The sequence below is a fragment of the Chiloscyllium plagiosum genome, unplaced genomic scaffold (genome assembly GCF_037043375.1).
Source record: "Chiloscyllium plagiosum isolate Xiang-an unplaced genomic scaffold, Cpla_swu_hap1 HiC_scaffold_9, whole genome shotgun sequence".
Taxonomy (NCBI): domain Eukaryota; kingdom Metazoa; phylum Chordata; class Chondrichthyes; order Orectolobiformes; family Hemiscylliidae; genus Chiloscyllium; species Chiloscyllium plagiosum.
In genome coordinates, this window is record NW_028270147.1 from 101,881,996 (window position 1) to 101,896,814 (window position 14,819).

General features: G+C 46.9%; 1 protein-coding gene across 3 annotated transcripts in view; it reads left to right on the plus strand.

Annotated features, from left to right (window-relative positions):
- The window catches only part of tnr (tenascin R (restrictin, janusin)), a 156,090-nt gene that overhangs the window by 129,899 nt on the left and 11,372 nt on the right, over window positions 1-14,819 (plus strand). For all 3 annotated transcript variants that reach the window (XM_043700044.2, XM_087990943.1, XM_043700043.2), the window contains 3 exons: window positions 3,500-3,651; window positions 5,538-5,634; window positions 6,558-6,719. In XM_043700044.2, the coding sequence (XP_043555979.2) occupies window positions 3,500-3,651; window positions 5,538-5,634; window positions 6,558-6,719 (411 nt within the window). The remainder of the gene's footprint in view (window positions 1-3,499; window positions 3,652-5,537; window positions 5,635-6,557; window positions 6,720-14,819) is intronic.

A 14,819-nucleotide genomic window follows, 5' to 3' on the forward strand; every position in this document is an offset into this window, starting at 1 on the left:
TTTATAAAAATGACAAAAACAGTGGCCCCAAAACAGATCCTTGCGGTTCTCCACTAGTAATTGAACTCCAGGATGAGCATTTCCCATCAACCACCACCCTCTGTTTTCTGTCAGCTAGCCAATTTCTGATCCAGACTGCAAAATCACCCTCAATCCCATGCCTCTGTATTTTGTGCAGTAGCCTACCGTCTTTACTGAAATTCATATACACCACATCAACCACTTTACCCTCATCCACCTGTTTGGTCACCATCTCAAAGAACTCAGTAAGGTTTGTGAGGCATGACCTATCCTTCACAAAACCATGTTGACTATCCCTAATCAACTTATTCCTTTCTAGATGATTATAAATCCTATCTCTTATAACTTTTTCCAACACTTTACTCACAACTGAAGTAAGGCTGACTGGTCTATAATTAGTTGCTCTGAGGGAATATGACACTTGTAAAGTTATTTTTTCAGGGTCAGAGGTTGATTCTCACGAATAATCACATCCTTGAAAACTCTATGACTCCTGAATGCAAGTATCACAGGTTCTCTTCATTACAGGGCTGACTCTGTCAGTGTGGACTGGAGCAACACACATTAAATAGGAGCACCATCTGCATTGCCTGGTTTAACTGGGCATGTGTGGCATCCAAAAGTTGCTGTCAGATTTACTTGGCTGTAAGCGTCATCACTGATGGTCTCATTAGTTTCAACACATATCCCAGGCCAACAGGTTTCAGTATGGAAGCTGTGAACTATATTCACCACGGATTGAACATTGTCGCATTCACTCATTTCAACAGGACTGTTAGTCATCTACTCAGCAATTTGGAACCATTTCCAGATTCCAACAAGCATCCATGTGATACGGTTTTTAAGCCAGAGACATTGACAGGGATCTCTTGGCTGGGGCGAGAATTTTTTTCCATTGACCTTGGCTCAAACAGCCTGTCTCTTGGAATTCCCTGAGTTTTGAGGAAGTAAGCAGAACAGTTTAGAGAGAGCAATCCCGAAAGCAGCAGGTTTTGGCAGGGAACACAGAAGTAGCTGAGAAAGGAGTCCAAATTGTTAGTTGGTGGTGACAGCAGAGAGTGAGGAACAACACTGTCATAGCACCGGCAATCCCAACTTTTCAACTGAAAGTTATGGACCCAGAGGCTGTACTTTAAGATATCTGAGAGGATTCAGTTAGTGTGGACAGGAAGGTAGAATTTAGTTAGTCTGTGGCAAACCTAACAACATTTTGGGATGGTTGGAGATATAAGGGAGTCATTCTGGATTTGTCTTTAAGGAATGAAGCTGAGCAGGTAGGAAGCAACAGTGGTGAGGGTGGGAGTAAATATAATTCCATTAAAATTGTAGGCGCCACACTGGCTCAGTTGGTTAGCACTGCTGCCTCACAGCACTAGGGACCCGGGTTAGATTCCAGCCTCGGACCACTGTCTGTGTGGAGTTTGCATATTCTCCCTGTGTCTGCGTGGGTTTCCTCCGGGTGCTCTGGTTTCCTCCCACAATCCAAAAGATGTGCAGGTTAGGTGAATTGGCCATGCTAAAATTGCACATCCCATCAGGGATTTATAGATTAGATGCATTGGTCAGAGGTAGATACAGGGGAATGGGTCTGGGTGGGTTTCTCTTCGGAGGGTCGGTGTGGACTTGTTGGGCCAAAGGGCCTGTCCCACATCGGAGGGATTCTCTGAAAAGGACAATGGTTAAAATGAAAGGGTTTTAAATGAGGGGAAGACCTGTTTTACTAACTGAGAAGCAATTTAGCAAAAGTGGACTGGGAACTGTTCCTTGAGGGTAAATCAGAGTCAGGGCATCCAAAGGGATGATATAAAGGCCCTTTGCCAGCACGATGGCTCAGTGGTTAGCACTGCTGCCTCACAGCACCAGGGTCCCAGGTTCGATTCCAGCCTCAGGCGACTGACTGTGTGGAGTTTGCACATTCTCCCCGTGTCTGCGTGGGTTTCCTCCCACAGTCCAAAGATGTGCAGGTCAGGTGAATTGGTCATGCTAAATTGCCCATTAGTCAGAGGGAAATGGGTCTGGGTGGGTTACTGTTCGGAGGGTCGGTGTGGACTGGTTGGGCCGAAGGGCCTCTTTCCACACTGTAGGTAATCTAAAAAAAAAGGTCAGGATAAATGTGATGCCACAAAGGCAAAGAGTAAGACAACAAGATATAAGATTCCCTGGATGACAAAAAGAGAACAAAGCAAAGTTAAAAAAGTTAAAGCTTACTGAGAGCTCAATGTGACTGAGCATCCAGTAGAGTACAAAATGGTGGGGTGAAATTAAAGAGAAGTTGAGAAATTAAGGGAGGGCATGTAAAACATACCATGCAAATGACCTAGATGCTTTATAAATTTCTAAGAATAAGGCCTGATAGAGTATCAAAAATGAGACCTAAGAGTGCAGGCAGAGCATTTGGTAAGATTCTCAATGAATGTTTTGGAAAGTCAAATCCTGGTAAAATCCAACAAGCCAAACCTTCTTTCCTCTTCCAGCTTTTCCCACCTTAAACAGGATTGCCACAATTCAGGCTGATGACTCCACCGGGTTTCCAAAATTGGTGGGTGGGTTTGACAGATGGCATCGCCCTTCCTGCCCCACCGCAACCACCCACCGTGAGTCTGGACCGGGACCATACTGGAACACACTGTCTTGAATACAGTAGTGGCTGCACTTAGTTGCCTCTCATGCCCCCATTGAAAATCAATTCAAACAAAGCCCATTCTCAGCAATGATAAAACCCCAGAGAACTGTCCTTCAGGAGTGAAGAAGTGGGAATAGGTCCGAAGGTCCAAGAATCCTCAAGGTTAGAAGATAGTGGAAGACACTGCTGGGAAGGCAGTGGAAGTCAGAAACGTTACAACCTTTAAAAAATATTTGGATGAGCACTCGAAATATGAGGAGAAAGTGAGGTCTGCAGATGCTGGAGATCAAAGTTGAAACTTTATTGCTGGAACAGCACAGCAGGTCAGGCAGCATCCAGGGAACAGGAGATTCGACGTTTCGGGCACAGGCCCTTCTTCAGGAATGCTTCCTGAAGAAGGGCCTGTGCCCGAAACGTCGAATCTCCTGTTCCCTGGATGCTGCCTGACCTGCTGTGCTGTTCCAGCAATAAAGTTTCAACTCGAAATATGATAACATTCAAGGATATGCAACAAATTGGGATTCGCGCACCTTTAGTGATAGTTAAGTCGATGCAGGCTTAAAGGGCCAAAGGACCTTTACTGCGCTGTATCAAACTATGACTCTCTAATCCGATTGTGAATCAAAATGATGATTTGTGATCAAAGCTGGTTTCAATGGGCCATTGTTTCATTGATTCCTTGTTTGGCCCAGTGAATAATTTATATGGCGGCTGCTTCATTGGGATATTGAACCTCTGTTTAGATACTCCTCCAGGCTGAGGAGCTGCGTGAGAATTGGAAGGATGCGTCATTTCTCTTGCGTGCCCTGTCTCCTTCAGTTCTGGATGTCCTAATTCCTTGTTTCTTCAATGTAGCCGGACGCCTTTATCCGTACCCTTGGGACTGTACACAACACCTACTTAATGGAGACACCATCAGTGGCATCTACACCATCTACCTAAATGGAGAGCCACAGCAAAGCATGCAGGTCTACTGTGACATGACCACTGATAATGGCGGATGGCTCGTGAGTAACACTCCACCCTCTCTTTGGACAGTAACTGGGCGATGATATTCAGATTATGGACATCTTCACTAAGGCATTTGCATGGGTATATGAATAGGAAGGGTTTGGAGGGATTTGGGCCGGGTGTTGGCAGGCGGAACTAGATTGGGTTGGGATATCTAGTCAGCATGGATGGGTTGGTCCGAAGGATCTGTTTCCATGCTATACATCTCTATGACTCGCTGACTCTAAGATCCTCATTTCTGTCAGCTGAAGCCTTGAAAGCGGGCTGTCATACTCATGAAGGGACCTCCAAATGGTGGCACACTCTTACTTAGAAAACTGAGCAGAGCGATAGTACTGCAGATGAAATGCTCTTGTGAGTGTGCGCTGAATGTGACACAGGGGTGAGCTCAGTGTTTGAGCAGTGTCAAGGCAGAAATTCACATCTCAATCTGCAGGTTGGGAGCAGATATTTTTTGTTTAGAAAGTGTAGCTTCAGAATGACCATTGTGCCAAGGTGCTGGTGGGTGAAGTGCCCGTTGAGTCTAGGACTCAACACCCACAGAGGCAGAGGGGGAATCAAGGGTACCTTGACTTGGGGAAATGTGTGACAAAGTCCAGGGGGTCCTCCAGGTAGGATTAATCCTGAAGACCAAGCACAGGCTGGGAAACTAAAGGTCAACCATTCTCTAGCCTTGAGTACAAACCAGTCAGAGGAAGAGTCATAGAGTCCCTACAGTGTGGAAACAGGCCCTTAGGCCCAACAAGTCCACACCGACCCTCCGAAGGGTATCCCACCCAGACCCATTCCCCTACCCTACTCTACATTTACCCCAGACTAATGCACCTAACCTGCACATCCCTGAACACCATTGGCAATTTTAGCATGGCCAATTCACCTAACCTGCACATCTTTTGACTGTGGGAGGAAACCGGAGCACCCGGAGGAAACCCGCACAGACACGGGGAGAATGTGCAAACGCCACACAGACAGTTGCCCGAGGCTGGAATCGAACCCGGGTCCCTGACGCTGTGAGGCAGCAGTGCTAACCACTGAGCCACATTACTGCCCCCCCTGTGTCAGCATGGTCTTGTGTGCATCACAGTGATAATCAAAACTCAGGCACTGTTTGACACCTTAGAACAAGGCAAACCATCAGGTTTGTGGGCGGCACGGTGGCCCACGGTGTACTACTCTTTGTTCTGTGTTTTATAACAGAATAAAGCTTCTGCTAAGGGCAGCACGGTGGCTCAGTGGTTAGCACTGCTGCCTCACAGCACCAGGGACCCAGGTTTGATTCTAGCCTCGGGCCACTGTCTGTGTGGAGTTTTCACATTCTCCCCGTGTCTGCGTGGGTTTCCTCTGGGTGCTCCGGTTTCCTCCCACAGTCCCAAAGATGTGCAGGTCGGGTGAACTGGCCATGTTAAATTGCCCGTAGTGTTAGGTGCATTAGTCAGAGGGAAATGGGTCTGGGTGGGTTACTCTTCGGAGGGTCGGTGTGGACTTGTTAGGCCGAAGGGCTGTTTCCACACTGTAGGTAATCTAATCTAACTGTCCCTGTCAAACATTCCCAGGTCACATACAGCATGGGGTGATGGAAAGCCTCTCCGACTCAACTAAAAATGCAATAAAGCTAACTCTACTTTCCAAACAGAAGGTAAAGTAGCATCTGCACTGTCCCATCAAACCCACCCAGGACAGGGAAAGCACAGTTAGGATAGAATTAAGAATTCCTTATTCTAGATGGTTAGTTTTCCACATTCAGTTGGTCCATGTTATCAGATAACTCCCATGCTGTACTCGAAACTTCTCAGGTTTAAGGCTGTCAGCAGAGTGTGAGAGCAGTGAAGGTAACTTGGTGACGTTGAGGGTACAGTTAATGTACTACCTTTTGCTGATACAGGTGCTCCAGAGGCGGCAGAATGGACTGACAGACTTTGCACGCAAGTGGACTGATTATCGAGTGGGCTTTGGAAATCTAGAGGATGAATTCTGGCTAGGTAAATAAAATAAATTCAAGAATTTATTCCCTGCTGTTTTAGGGAGATTGAGACTGTCTTTCACGTGGTTATCACTTATTGTCCTGGCTTTCAACTTCCTCCGCTCTCTCACTTATACCATTTCTCAGTCAAGGCATGAGGCTTCTCAACTTCTCTTTAATTTCACCCCACCATTTTGTACTCTACTGGATGCTCAGTCACATTGAGCTCTCAGTAAGCTTTAACTTTTTTAACCTTGCTTTGTCCTCTTTTTGTCATCCAGGGAATCTTATATCTTGTTGTCTTACTCTTTGCCTTTGTGGCATCACATTTATTTTTTAGATTACCTACAGTGTAGAAACAGGCCCTTCGGCCTGTATAGTACTCTCAAGCACACTGTTACTCAAAGTGAAAGCGTGTTCAGATTGTATCATTCAGAGTAACAGTGTGTTCGATTTGTGTTACTCAAAAAGATAGCATATCTGGATTATGTTACTCAGATTGTGTTGCTCAGCAAAGATGTTACACAGGGTGCCAGTATGTCTAAGAGTATTGCACAGAGTAAAAGGTTTTTTTCAAGATAAAACATGTGTTTCTCAGTGTTTGGATTGTGTCACTCAGAGTAATGGTGTATTTAATTTGCATGACGTAGAGTAACAGCATGTTTGGATTGTGTTACTCAAGAGTGACGGTGTATTTGGTTTGAGTAATACAATCAAAACATGCTGTTACTCTGAATAACTCAACCTAAATACACAATTACCCTGAGTAACACAATCCAAACACACTGTGACTCTGAGTCATGCAATACAAATGCACTTTTACTCCAATTAATACACTGTCTGACCCTCTCCAAACATATTGTCATTTTGCGTAACTGTTCAAAATCACAACTATCTTTTGCCACCTGTAACTTGTAGATCTTTGTTATTCTACGGACATAGGGTTGGACAACATTCACAAGATCTCTGCCCAAACCAGATATGAGTTGCGAATCGATCTCCGTGATGGCCGTGAATCAGTCTATGCAACGTATGATCGGTTCTACTTGAGTGATGCCCGGAACCTGTACAAGCTGAGGATTGGAGATTACAGTGGGACAGCTGGTGAGGATCTCTAACACATTGATGTGGCGGAAAATGTATGGCTGGGTAATATCGTGGATCCTACACAAAGTCAGCATTTTTGTGTTTAGTGTTTGTTCGTCACCTGGCTGGACCAGCATTTATCCCCCATCCCTAATTACCCTGGAGAAGGTAGTGGTGACCTGCCTTTTTAAACCATGCCAATCTATGTGGTGTCAGTTGACGCACAGTGGACCTCCTGTGGTGCATCTTTTAATGAATTCGCCAGAACAAGTCAACAAATTTTCTCACCTAAGATCAGGGTGAGCCATATGAGCTTTTACACCAATCTGGCTGTTTTAGAGCAAAGAAGAACAAAGAACATTACAGCACAAGAACAGGCCCTTCGGCCCTCCAAACCTGTGCCGATCCAGATCCTCTGTCTAAACCTGTCACCTATTTTCTAAGGATCTGTATCCCTCTGCTCCCTGCCCATTCATGTATCTGTCTAGATACATCTTAAATGATGCCATCGTGCCCGCCTCTACCACCTCCGCTGGCAGATCACAGCCCTCTCTGTGAAGAACTTTCCACGCATGTTTCCCCTAAATAGGGACGGCACGGTGGCTCAGTGGTTAGCACTGTTGTCTCACAGCACCAAGGTCTCAGGTTTGATTCCAGCCTCGAGCAACTGTCTGTGTGGTGTTTGCACATTCTCTGCGTGGGTTTCCTCCCACAGTCCAAAGATGTGCAGTTTAGGTGAATTGGCCATGCTAAATTGTCCGTAGTGTTAGGTACGGTGTGGACTTGTTGGGCCGAAGGGCCTGTTTCCACACTGTAAATAATCTAATCTAATAAGATTAGGACTCATAAGGCCACATTTGGAATACTATGTACAATTCTCGTTACCCTGCTATACGGAAAGATGTAAATAAACTGGAAAGGGTGAAGAAATACTTGCAAGCGTTTTACTGAGATGGGAAGGTTTGAGTTATAAGGAGAGGCTGGATATGCTGGGACCTTTTTCCCTGGAATATCGGCAGCTGACAGGAGCCTTTATAGGAGTTTATAAAATTATTGATTGAATCTGTGGATGCCTCTAGGAATTCCCTGGCTGTTCTCTGTTTGGCTTGTCCTATAATAGTAGTGTTGTCCCATCAACAAGCACATCGACCTGGACCCAATATACCGACCACTGCAACGGACAGCTGAAACTGACAACCGGAAGCGGCAGGGACAGGCCACTATAAATGCCGGAGGAAATATCACAGAAGCGCTTCACAGGAGGCTCCCAAGCACTGAGGATGTCACCTAGACAGGGGATGAAACGTCTGCAACACAAATTCCCAGCTCGGCGAACAGAACCACAACAACGAGCACCCGAGCTACAAATCTTTTCACAAACTTTGAACACCCTCCATCAGCAAGGAGACCCAAACTTGACATGGAGCTCCAACTCCAACTAGAAGTGTAGCAAGAATATTATTCAAATGGAGAGCAACTGTACAATGATGTGGTATGGAGTGATCTAGTACATGAATCGAAAAACATTTGCAGAATTGGGCAGAAAAGTGGCAGGTGGAGTCAATGTCTGTTGGTCTATATTGAGAGAGTGGTTTGCAAAGATCTTGAGCTTCATAAACAGAGACATCAAGGACATAAGCACAGAGGTGATACAAAACCTTTCTAAAGTTCTGGTTAGGCTCTATAAAGAGCATTGTTTCCAGCTGTGATCCCAACATGCTAGGCAGGATGTGAGTGTTCTTGAGAGTGTGCAGGGGAGGATTTACCAGAATGGGTCCAGTGATTAGAGGTTTTACTGACAACGTTGTTATCCATGGAGCAAAGGAGATCGAGAGGAGATTTGATCAAGATGGACACAATTATAACGTGGAGGAGAAAGTGAAGATTGCAGATGCCAGAGAGTCAGAGTCAAAAAATGTAGGGAAAAGCACAGCAGGTCAGGCAGCATCTGAGGAGCATTAGATTAGATTCCCTACCATATGGAAACAGGCCATTTGGCCGAACAAGTGCACACCGACCCTCTGAAGAGTAACCCAGCCAGACCCATTCCCCTACCCTATATTTCCCCTTGACTGATGCACCTAACACTATGGGCAATTTAGCATGGCCAATTCACCATAACCTGCACATCTTTGGATTGTGGGAGGTAACTGGAGCACACGAAGGCAACTTACGGAGACACGGGGAGAATGTGCAAACTCCACACAGACAGTCACCCAAGGTTGGAATCAAACCCAGCAGTGCTAACCACTGAGCCACCGTGCCACCACTCTTAGGAATGATGATGAAGGGCTTATACTCGAAACGTTGACTCCCTGCCTCGGTGCTGCCTGACCTGCTGTGCTTTTCCAGCGCCACACTTTTCAACTCGATTCAGATTGAAGATTTTGTTCAGGAGATCGCGGGGAGCAGGGGATGTGAGGAAGAATTTTTCTCCAGATCGAGTGCTTAGGAGTTGAAACTCACTGCCCATGTGGATATTCACTGTCCAAATCTGAGAAAACCTCTGCGTACCTGGCCCTGAAACTCCATCTCGAATGTTAGCTGATGTCAATTCACTGCAATAACACAGTCAGTCCACTTCAGTTGTGGCTGGCTCATTTTGCAACGTGTTTCTGCAACTCCTTGTCTCACCCATTCATGGTTTCCTCAGGGCGGTCAGCACGATGAGGGCACATTCCACTATTTCCTGAAACATATCTCTCCCTTCCTCTCCTGAAAGTCCCAACCCTCACTAGGAGATACAGACCCCACTGCCTCCTCTCCCGAAGGTGCTGACCCTCACAGGAAGGCACGCACCCACTATCACAGAGATATTTGCGGAATCTTGAATCATTGAATCCCGACAGTGTGAAAACAGACCATTTGACCCAACGTGTCCACACCGATCCTCCGAAGAGTAACCCACCCACACTCATTCCCCTTCCCTACTACTCTACACTTACTTCTGACTGATGCACCTAACCTACGCATCCCTAAGTACTATGGACAATTTAGCATGGCCAATTCACCCAGCCTGCACATCTTTGGATTGTGGGAGGAAACCCACACAGACACGGGGAGAATGTGCAAACTCCACACAGACAGTCGCCCAAGGCTGGAATCGAACCTGGGTCCCTGGCGCTGTGAGGCTGCAGTGGTAACCACTGAGCCATCCTTTGCTATGTTCAAATTAACCATTGGGCTTTTTATATCGAATGCCTTTATTTAAAAAGTAGGTTCTCATTTGTACTGTCTGTTGGATTGTTTAGAAGTAGTGGAGTTTAACTGCTTTATTAATGTAAGATTTTCCCATCATTTGTCCTTTTCCCAATTGAATGATCCACCCTCAGTCCATGGGAGGAGGGCTTTGGAAATTTGTCAAAGTTACTGTCAGGGGTCTGATCTGGGTCCACAGTCGATGAGTCAGTTTTCCACATACCAAGACTGATCTCTGAACTCTTGGTGATTTGTTACAGAAGGTTCTATAGTTAGGGTGTTCTCTTTGTGTTTGGGTAAGAGACAAAACCTTTTCTGTCTGAGTAGGAGCAAGTTACTGCACTGAAAACCACAAATGCTGGAGATCACAGCAAGTCAGTACGCATCCACGGAGACAGCCAAGCTCACCTTTCGAGTCTAGATGACTCTTCCTCAGAGTGTCAGCGAAGTGGTCAGGACTAATGCGATAATTGGGGGCATGTTGGCAGTGGTGGGGTTAGAGTGCTGTTAGAGAAAAGGTGTTGATAGTTCAGATTAGGTGATCGGGATGTGGGAATGGTAGAACAATAGTGTGTTTAACTACAAGACTTGAAGGGGAAGATGACCCCACTGGGGTGTGGGGAGTGGGGGGGTGGGTGCGGTGAGGGCATGGTGACAGAGAATGTAACAAGTTAACAAAAAGGAAGACATGGGAGCTAGTACACAATTTGAAGGGGTTGGACCCAGTATTAAGCCCAGAGGGCTGCAAAGTACCTAGCCTGTAGGTGAGATAGTGTTCCCCTGGTTTTCACTGTAATTCACTGGAACACTGCAGTATGCCGAGGACAGGTATGTGAGCATGTGAGCAGGACGCTGTGTTAAAATAACTGGCTATGGGAACGTCGGGGTCATGTCTGCACACAGACTGCAGGTGTTCTGCAAAGTGGTCACCCAGTCTGCGTTTGATTTCTCCAATGTAGAGTAGGCCTTGCTGGGTGCAGCGAATACAGTACACAAGACTGGGAATGCTGCTTTACCTGGAAAGACTATTTAGGCCCTTCGATGGTGAGCAGGGAGGAGGTGAAGGGGCAGGTGTTGCACTTTCTGCGGTTATTTGGGAAGGTGCCATGGGAAGATGGGGTGGTGTTGGTGGTCGTAAAATGGACAAGGGTACAAAGAGCAAAGAAAATTATAGCACAAAAACAGGCCCTTCGGCCCTCCAAGTTTGTGCCGATCCAGATCCTCTGTCTAAACGTGTTGCCTATTTTCTAAGGATCTGTATCCCTCTGCTCCCTGCTCATTCATGTATCCGTCTAGAAACATCTTAAATGACGCTACCATGCCTGCCACTACCACCTCAACTGGCAATGCATTCCAGACACTCACCAACCTCTGTGTAAAGAACTTTCCACACATATCTCCCTTAAACTTTTCCCCTCTCACCTTGAACTCGTGACCCCTAGTAATTAAGTCCCCCACTCTGGGAAAAAGCTTCTTGCTATCCACCCTGTCTATACTTCTCATGATTTTGTAGACCTCAATCAGGTCCCCCCTCGACCTCCGTCTTTCTAATGTAAATAATCCTAATCTACTCAGCCTCTCTTCATAGCTAGTGTCCTCCATACCAAGCAACATCCTGGTGAACCTCCTCTCCAAAATCCTCTCCAAAACATCCACATCCTTTTGGTAATGTGGCGACCAGAACTGTATGCAGTATTCCAAATGTGGCCAAACCACAGTCCTATACAACTGTAACATGACCTGCCAACTCTTGTACTCAATACCCATCTGATGAAGGAAAGTATGCCATATGCCTTCTTGACAACTCTATTGACCTGTATTGCCACCTTTAGGGTACAATGGACCTGAACACCCAGATCTCTTTCGACATCGCTTTTCCCCAGCAATTTCCATGTACTGTATAGTTTGCTCTTGAATTGCATCTTCCAAAATGCATCACCTTGCATTTGCCCGGATTGAATTCCATCTGTCATTTCTCCATCCAAGTCTCCTACATTCTGCTATTCCACCAATCTGAGTGTCATCTGCAAACTTGCTAATGAGGCAACCTACACCTTCCTCCAGAGCATTTATGTATATCACAAACAACAGTGGTCCCAGCACAGATCCCTGTGGGACACCGCTGGTCACAGGTCTCCAGTTTGATAAACGCCCTTCCACTTTGTCTCCTGCCACCCAGCCAGTTGTCCACCCATCTAGCTAGTAAATCCTGGACCCCATGCGACTTCACTTTCTCCATCTGCCTACTATGGGGAACCTTATCAAATGCCTTACTGAAGTCCATGTAAATCAGTACACTCCCAGAGTGCAGTTGGACTGCTCCCACTCAGCTCCTCACTCTCCCTGCTCCCGCTGCGGCTGCAAATGGAGGCCGCTGACTCTCGCGGTAAGTCCTTTTAAGAAGGAAACGTAGGAGGGAATAATGCCTGCGAAATGCAGATGGGGTGTGCGGGAGAGATATGTTTGCTGGTGGCATTCTGCTGGAGTTGTCTAAAATGGCAGAGGATGTACCTTTGAATGCAGAGGCTGGTGGGATGAAAAGTAAGGACCAGGGGTATCCGCTCACGCTGTTGTGAGTGATGGGAAGGGGCAAGGGTGGAAGCAATTGAGGACCCTGTCAACCACAAAGGGTGGGAAACCACGGTTATAGAAGAAGCAAGCCATGTCAGCAGCGCTGCTTTGGAAGGTGACATCGCCCAAAACAGATGCGATGTTGGCAAAGAAACCGGGGGATTGGGATGGAGTCCTTGCAGGGCTATACTGAAGGTAGCTATGGGAGTCAGTGGCTTTGTAGCAGATGACAGTGGGCAGTTTATTCCCCAAAAGGGAGACAGAGAGGTCAAGGAAAGGATGGATTGTGATAGAAATGGATGATGTGACAGTGTTAGAGGGTGGAAATTGGAGGCAAACAAACAAATTTTTCTTCAAGGTCCGAGCGGGGGCATGACGCAGCACCAAAGCAGTCGCCGATGTACTGAACAAAGAGTTTGTGGAGCGGGGGCTAGTGTAAGACTGGAACAAGGATTGTTCCACATACCCCATAAAGAGGCAGGCATAACTGGGAGCCATGCTTTTAGCCAGTCCTCTGACTTGGCAGAAGTGAGATGAATTAAAAGGGGAATTGTTCAGTGAGAGAACAAGTTCATCTAGGTGGAGGAGAGTGGTGGTGGATGGGGATTGTTCAGGCCTCTGGTCAAGGAAGAAGCCGAGAGCTCTCAGACCGTCCTGGTGGGCAATGGAGGTATTGTGGGATTGGACGTCCATGGTGAACGGGAGGCAGTTAGGGCCAAGGAACTGGAACGTGTCAACATGGTGGAGGGCATCAGAGGAATTGTGGCTGTAGATGGGCAGGGTCTGGAGAAGTAGAGAGAGGATGGAGTCAAGGTCAGAGGAAATGAGTTTGGTGAGGTGGGAACAGGCTAATATGACGGGGCGACTGGGGCAGTCTGCTTTGTGAATTTTGGGAAGGAGATAGAAACAGGCTGACCAGGGGTTAGGAGACTCCAAGGTTGGAAGCAATGGGGAGGATGCTCCGAAAGTATTGAGGGTCGGTGATAGTCCTGGCAACAGTGGCTTGATGTTTGCATGCGGAGTCACTGTTCAGGGAATGGAAGGAAGGAGTGCCCAAGAGCTGATGTTGAGTCCCTGCAAGGCGAAAGACCAGTGCACTAGACTATAACAGCACTACCTTTGTTGGCGGTTTTGATAATCAAGTTAGGGTTTGACTTGAGAGAGTGAAGTGCGGATTTTTTGAAAGGGAGCAGGTTATTGCGTGAAAGCAGCAGAGAAATTGTAACAGACAAAGTCACGTCGGCAGTTTTCAATAAAGAGATCAAGGGCAGGTAAGGGGTCAGGAAAATGGAGGGTGAATACTGGAGGCAGGTGAAGGGATCTGTGGAATGGAGGATGAGGGAAGTCCTGTCTGAAAAAGTGAGCATAGAGACAGAGGCAGGGACGAACCCGGAATTCATTAAGGTCGGAGAGGGGGAGCGTAAAGATATGAAGCTGAGTCCTTTGCCAAGGACAGTACGTTCACTCTCAGAGAGGGGAAGGTCAGGAGATTAGATTAGATTAGATTCCCTACAGTGTGGAAACAGGCCCATCGGCCCAACCAGTCCACACCGACCTCCAAAGAGTAACCCACCCAGACCCATTTCCCACTGACTAATGCACCTAACACTACGGGCAATTTAGCATGGCCAATTCACCCTAACCTGCACATCTTTGGACTGTGGGAGGAAACCGGAGCACCCGGAGGAAACCCACACAGACACGGGGAGAATGTGCAAACCCCATACAGACAGTCGCCTGAGGCTGGAGGAGGTATGGTGAAAACATGGCAAGAGCTGAGATTAGGGGATGTGGCCTCAGGGAAACAGGAAGTGATGGCATCTGAGGGCTGGGAAGGGGTGGGTGCTAAGGAACGGCCTGCGTAACGTATGTTGGAATCCATAAATTGTTGGGACTTGTGCGCCTTGGTGTCCATAAGAAAAAGTCTTTAGTTGAGGTGACAGATGAGGCGAAGGATGAAGTGAAACTGGCTTTGAGAGGGGGTGAGTCGATGTTGCTTTAGCATGGACTCAAGTATGCGCATGTGATGACACATTGCGTTGATTGTGGATCTCAGAACGTGGCGGGAGCAGCAGTCTGAAGAATATTGTATGCATTGGAGATACTTGTAATCCCGGGCAGATTTGAAACAGGAAGGGTGGAAGTTGAGTTGAAATCCATGTGGGGTAGGTCTGAGTCACTGGCAGTCGCTGAGAAAGGAAACATGGCTGTGGAAGCAAGTTTTGGCAAACATCTTGTCGAAGACCAGGAAAGCAACAAAGATGTGAACTGACTAGAAACTAAAATGGGAATTGAACTGCTTTAGCTGAAATACCAGGAGAGATGTGCAACTGGAAAATCCAGTCTGTT